The sequence below is a fragment of the Electrophorus electricus genome, chromosome 13 (genome assembly GCF_013358815.1).
Source record: "Electrophorus electricus isolate fEleEle1 chromosome 13, fEleEle1.pri, whole genome shotgun sequence".
NCBI lineage: Eukaryota > Metazoa > Chordata > Actinopteri > Gymnotiformes > Gymnotidae > Electrophorus > Electrophorus electricus.
In genome coordinates, this window is record NC_049547.1 from 21,493,547 (window position 1) to 21,501,046 (window position 7,500).

General features: G+C 47.6%; 1 protein-coding gene across 1 annotated transcript in view; it reads right to left on the reverse strand.

The window, feature by feature from the left end:
* The window catches only part of cnksr1 (connector enhancer of kinase suppressor of Ras 1), a 30,175-nt gene extending 24,285 nt beyond the window's left edge, over positions 1-5,890 (reverse strand). Inside the window, exons 1-4 of the mRNA XM_035532827.1 lie at positions 5,526-5,890; positions 3,301-3,458; positions 2,619-2,821; positions 2,049-2,133 (exon numbers count right to left, since the gene is read on the reverse strand). Coding sequence (XP_035388720.1) covers positions 2,049-2,133; positions 2,619-2,821; positions 3,301-3,458; positions 5,526-5,577 — 498 coding nt within the window. The 5' untranslated portion in view covers positions 5,578-5,890. The remainder of the gene's footprint in view (positions 1-2,048; positions 2,134-2,618; positions 2,822-3,300; positions 3,459-5,525) is intronic.
* Positions 5,891-7,500: the final 1,610 nt, after the last annotated feature.

Consider the following 7,500-nt stretch of genomic DNA (forward strand, 5'->3'; position numbering starts at 1 on the left):
TGGCGGCTTCCTTAGTTAATCTGGTATCTTCACTCCTGCAGTATTAGAACTAGACTAAACAGGATCTTATCATCAGATTAGAACTGTGGGACATTAGAACACCCAGGGTCAGACTAGACATTTGAGCTCCAGCAATCTGCAACTCATCACTACACACACCATGTATTTAATCAAGATAACGAATCACACAGACACGAATCACCCCAGAAAGATCTCACAGATGCACATGTATTTCCAGCCACACACTTCGAGAGAATGGGGTCAAATGTCCGAAGCACGCACACACACACACACACACACACACGACGGGAACGCACTTAAACTTACAAAACGAGCTCAGCTTAGTAATAAACACGAATACCTGCTCAAAACAAATCTAAACCTGGTACTGAAGCAGGACTGAACACAGGGCAGGACAGATGTCAGCTGTCTCAAAGCCGTCTCAGTCCTGCCAGTAGCCCACATGTTTAAGCGGACAAGGTATCTAATTACTGCCTTTTTTTGTAACTTTAACAGAACTCAGCTACCTTTTGTTGTATTCTGATTCTGTAACACTGTGTAGCATGGCAAGTTGAGCCAGAAGTGTGCAGAACAGAGAAGAGTTTATTAGTGGAGGGACAATCCTGAATCGTTGTCAAAATCCAGTCCAAAAAACAGCCGGAAAGAACCCAAATCCAAAAGAAAAAGACAACGTGGAGTAACAGCTAACCAGTCAAAACTCAGGGAGAACTAGGAACCCAGAGCGGCACGCTCAAATAAACAGAGGCAGTGAGACCATGAATGAGACCTAGCTTACAGCGAGCAGACCATGAGCAAATACGTGGGTTAGTGAGAACTATACGAGACACGGGAGAACCTCGCAAGGGGTAGAGACAACCAAACTAAGGAAGGCAAGCAAAACAAAAAGCCCATGGAAAAGACGAGACTGGGTAACCATGGAGATGGGACACTAGGAGGGGCCAATTGTGACATGTAGTTCATGTATTCTGTTACCGGTCAACCCTGTTATAAGTCTGTTACACGCCTGTCACGTACGCACGCACACACACGCACACACACACAGTGTTACACACCTGTCTCTCTCTCTCACACACACACACACACACACACACACACACACACGTCTCTCACACACAGTGTTACACACCTGTCTCTCTCTCACACACACACACACGTCTCTCACACACACACACACACGTCTGTTACACACACACACACGTCTGTTACACACCTGTCTCACACACACACACACACGTCTGTTACACACCTGTCACACAGACCTGTCAAACACACACAAGTCTGTCACGCAGTGTTACACACCTGTGTCTCTCAGTGTTACATACCTGTCTCACACACACACACACACATGCTTATTACACACCTGTCTCACACACACACACGTCTGTTACACACCTGTCACACACACACGTCTGTTACACACCTGTCACACACACACACGTCTGTTACACACCTGTCACACACACACGTCTGTTACACACCTGTCACACACACACGTCTGTTACACACCTGTCACACACACACACACCTGTTACACACCTGTCACACACACACACCTGTCACACACACACACACACCTGTCACACACACACACACACACCTGTCACACACACACACACACACCTGTCACACACACACACACACACACACCTGTCACACACACACATACCTGTCACACACACACACACACACACACACACACACATGTTACACACGTCTGTTACACACAGACACACACACACAGACACACACACGTAAACCAGAAAGTTTAGAATCAAAACAGCAAAAGGTCAACAAAGCTCGGTTAGTGGATCTCAGGGAAGAACACACACCTAACAGAGTGTGACAGCACTTCTCAGTGAGAAACAGGGGGTCTACACATGAGAGAGTTCTCACACTGGTCTCCTGGTCCAGAGCAGACGCGGAGACGTTAGTATGGTACTGAACACAGAGATGTGCTGGGGATTTGAAAGGGGTTTGGTCATAAGGAAGACAGTGGAACAGCGTGAAAAAGAGATGCCAGCACAGACCTTATGGATGGTGGAGCCCAGATCTTTACACAGAGGGATGATGTTCTGACTGCCTGTACATCCACTGATCTGGGTGTGCTGATACCTGTAGAACACACACACACACACACACACACACACACACACACACACACACACACACACACACACACACACACACACACACACCACACACACACACACACGCGCGCGCATTAGTGCAGTAGTTGGTTGTAGTGAAGCTGTCTCTGCCCAGTGATCTTTACAAGTATCTCTATATCACACCTCGACCTCCATTCAATTCAATGTCATGATACAACATTTAATAACATTTTTCATGTTTCTATATTAATTAAATATATTTTGCTGAATTTATCAAATGTAATTATTCTTAGATCAGCTCATTTCACATAATATAAAAATAATAACAGGTTTTACGCTAATGTAATGATAAATATATAGTCATAATATGTAAATGTAGCATAACAGGCATAGTGTGCTACTATGAATAAGCTCTGTGTAAGATATGATTTATACGTTAAATACTCCAAACGTCCTGGAGTGATTAACTATCCTGGGGGTGTTTCTTACCTGTTCAGTAAAAAGAACAGGCCCTTGGCCGCAGTGATCAGTTCCACTACGTCCTGCAGTACTGATGCTGGCAGCTTGGTGGCGCTCTGGCCGTCGTAAGTGTTGACGCGCCAGCGGCTCTGGATGCCCATCTGCAGAGAGTGGGCCACAGCCCTGAGCTTCTCTGTCAGACTGCGCAGAGACTCACCACCCAGTCCGTACGTCTGCACACACACACACACACACACGCACACACACGTGCACACACGTGCACACACGTGCACACACACATACCCACACACAAATGCACACATAGCCACACACATTTTGAATAATTAATTCAAACGCAAGTGCTAACCCATTGTTGAATTAACTAATTGTGCAGCTAGTCATAGTAGCTTCAGAATCTTCAACACATGTACACGCACATATACATAATGAGTCAAATGAACTCCTAGCAAACCACAGAACACACACACAGCATTTTTCCACTGTTCCTATCTTCCCATAGGCCCATCTTTTACAAAAGGGAGTAAAACAGACTACACACACACACACACACACACACACACACACACACACAGTCCAGTCTACAGATGCAAACACACAAACAGTCCACACTACAATCACAAATGCACACAGTCCAGACAACAATCACAAGACTCCAGACACACACACACACACACAGTCCAGCGGGTCATACCAGGGAGCAGAGTTTCTCCACGGCCTCCAGGACGAGCTCCTGGTGTCCGAGCTTGTGCACACCGAGCTGGTGAAGCTGCTGGGAGGATAGTTGCAGCAGGTCCACCCCAGACAGCTGCCATTGCTCAAATGCATACTGCTGAAGAGAAGAATCCAGACCTGTGTGTACACACACACACACACACACACACACACACACACACACACACACACACACACGGACGCACAGATACACACGTGCACACACACACACGCAGATATACACACACACACACACACGCAGATATACACACGCACACACACACGCAGATATACACACACACACACACACGCAGATATACACACACACACACACACACGCAGATATACACACACACACACACGCAGATATACACACACACACACACACACGCAGATATACACACACACACACACACACGCAGATATACACACACACGGACGCACAGATACACACGTGCACACGCAGATACGCACACACAAGCGAGCATACACACAGTGAGAAAAACTAATATTTGAATCATGACATACTTCCCAATCTAAAAAGCACTCGTTTTAAATGAAACTGATAATACACATTTTTAGCCTCAGCAAATGTTTATCCAAGCTTGGCAGTTTATCCAAGCCTGGCAAACCCAGGAAGCAGGAATTCTCTGTCTTAGCCAGCATGTACGAGCTGATATCTCTTCACTCAGTGTACAGTACCAGGGCCCAATAATCACGAGGAAGATGAGATTTTTAAAGTCTTCCACATTTATGACTCGAGTGACCGGCATGGGTACGAACGCTGATGCTGACACACACACACACACCATTAACGGAGGCCTCCGAGATGGCTAATACAAACTGGATACAGACTAGTAGCTAAATGCACACTTCCAAACTCTTTGTAATGAAGCTGTGATTTTAATAAACTGATGAGTAAGAAGGTGCAGTGCTCAGAAATAGGACGTTCCGGAGAAACCAAGTACGCAACACAAGGAAACCACCAAACAAGATGTTATCGTAATGAGTCGGTTATTCACGTCGCTGCGAATTAAAAGCGTGAAGCGCATTCAAGCACATTCCTGGAACAACAATCACGCCACAGTAGCAAAGCAAAACAACAAGCCCATAATAACCACACCATGGCAACGTCGCTGGCCAGTGAGTGAGAATTCCAGTGTCCTTCGTGACCTCTCGGTCGTCAGAATAGCTGTGACGGTTGTGAGAGAAAATATGCTTTGCGATTCACAGCCGGCCGGGACCATACATGACATCCTTCCATATAGACACACAAAACTCTGCCCGTTTGTGGTAAGCATTGCTACAGATGTGTCCAACTCGGCTGTTTGCAGATTTAAGGATGATTTGATGGTTTAGAACTGCACAGTCTGATTAACATTATGCATAAATCAGCATGAAGGGTAACAGGTCATGACACTCGGACAAATACTCAGTCACGGTTTGCTCAGTGCACAGCAAAACATCCACGCACGTTAACTCATTAATTAAATGCATGCGAAGTGGAACCGAAGAACATGCATGGAAACTGGTCGGAACAGCGAGACCTTGTGGTCTAAAGAGGCGAACCGAACCCTACCGAGACCTCCAACACACTTCATTGGAGCATAACGACCGCTCGCGGACACAACGCAATGTACCGGGGGACCGTTTACGTCACGCCGAGCCCAAGCTCCACGCCCACGTTAACGAAGACTACCTGCAGGCGCCGACCGGACCCGACGGGGGCCGTTTAGGTTATCCAGGAGAACCAATAATGCGTTGAATGTTCCGATATGAAACGGAAGCTCATGTTCGACGAGCTACCCACACGACACGAGCCGTAGAGCACGAGGGGAAAGGGCCGAGCCGCGAGATTCCCTCCGAGGCCCATCGCGCAATCTGGGCAGGTTTGCACTCGCACAAAATGCCAGCGACTGCTCGCGCCGCGCGCCGCGCGCCGCGTCACTCCGCGTTTACTTTAACGAAGTAATGTCGCGCGAAGGTGGCAGGCCGGTGACGAGCCCGCGCTCGGAAACGCTTTGATTTTGGGGGGTTTTATGTGCGCGGGTTTGTGCCCGGAGCGCTCGCGGTGCTCGCCAGATCACTTCCTCATTCCTGCTCCTCTTCCTCGTCCAGGAGGCTCGCACTCTGTTCACGCGGCGAAACTGCGCGCTAACCTGCCCCAAAGTCACCTGCGGCTCCGCAGTTAAGACGCGCGCTTACCTCGCAGCCATCTGCTCACGCTCTCGGCGCTCCAGGACGTTACGGGGTCCATGTCCGGGAGCCTGGGGACGCTCGTGCCGTTCCAGGCCGCGCTGTTCACCGGACCGTCCCGCCGCGCGACCCAAGGAAAAGTTTATTCTGGCGACTGGCACGGGAACGCCCACGCCCAGGTAAAAGGGCTCGCGGAGAGCCAATAGCGTGAGACGCCGTGCTTTGTCCTGCACGCGGCAGCCTCCCGAGGCGCAGGGAGGGGTCTCTTAAAACCGCCTTTCACGATATTCTGCAAAGGCTTCCCGTCTCGAGCGCCTTGGAAGCCTGGCTCTGGCGCGCGCCCCGCCGCGCCCTGTTGTTGCAATAGGGTCACGTTTCACGCAGCCTTTATTCTACGCTGACTGTAACGCGAGCCTGACCCGGCTGTGGGACGTGCTTCTGTCCTGCAACGAAGAACAACGATGTTAAGCGTAATAAAATGCACGTTTTTTTTTCCCACATACGTTTTTGAACTGTCACCACCACCCACCGTAGCTCTGGCGGCAGTGCTTCTGCCTGACGTCATGTTGGTGCTTTTCTACGCCACGGAGATGTTTAACGCAAGCTGAAGCCCTCGCGCTGCACGCGAACAGCAGGGGTTGCTGTGATTGCAAAGAGACGCACAGCAGGTTTCAACTTCGTAGTATCTAGATTCAAAGCGGGAGAGCACAGGAGCCACAAAAATGTCATCTTTACAAATGTTTAAAGAGATGTCGACCACGCACCATGGTTCTTCGCGTGGCTCTGCACTGTCAGGTGCTGCACATATTTTTAGTTCCTCTGTGTTTCAGGGCTTTTTCTCTTTCAGTTGTGTATGCAGTCAGAGACACATGATCAGAGGACTTAGAGCGACGGGTCAGGTCGATAACACTTACTGGCGGCAAAACAACCCTCCCTGCGTATGGAAGTTGCTCAACACTGGTATAGTTTTTTCTCTTTACGGCGTGTGTGGTTCACACGTCCATACGTAGATGTGTCTCCTGGATGTGGGTTGTAATCAGTCCAGCGCTTGTTCATAATCGGTGGCATTCTTCTGTATTTCACCACTGTGACTTTTTGGCTGTCCAACACAGCATGGATGAACAAGCAGAAAATGGCATCTCTGCTCAGGGACAGATGTTTATCCAACACTGTAGTCTTGGAAGAGACTCACACACACACAACAAGCACAAAGAGGCTACACTCCAGTAACACACTACCAAAGAGTAAAGCACAAAGACACCACACTCCAGTAACACAACTGCTGTCCAGTGGTGGTTGCCACAAACCCACAGATGCATACTGACTCTTTGGTTTGTTTGTTTTTTGGGGTTGTGTTTATTACACCTACATTTTATTGCCTTTCTGACTCGAGCAGATTCTTTTATCCAGAGCAGCTTACAGTTACAGTCATTCGTAAAGCAGAATTTCTCAGTCTCACTTTCTCGTTCTGTTTTCCCAGTTAGACATCTAAATTAAGACAAATGTCACGAATGACCTGTACGAACCCATCTCCTCCTCTGCTGGCGGAGATTGTGTTTTGGTTTAAAGTAAACTGCTAACGTTTTTGCTTCATGAAACAGTTGCTTTAGTTTGAGAACTATATAGAAAACAAATCTAATGGAGCGTTAGTTGTATGATGACATGCAAAAAGACAGGAGTGCATCCTTCTCTACAACAGAACAGGCTCAGTACACAGGTGAGCAGGTTAAGTACTTCAGTATTTCAGTACTAATGCTGTTATTTCTAACAGCATTTATCTTTTTTTTTCTTTTTTTTTTTTTTTTACAAATGTACTGGAGTTTAACTTAATAACATCGATGAAACTATATTTGTTTATGAACAGCACACCTCAGGTACAAAACAAAATAATGTAATTATCTCTGACGTGCTAATGCTGTTATATCAACAATCATTTCAAACTTCTAATCTTCTAAAGCTCTGACAAATCAAACGTCCGGTAAGC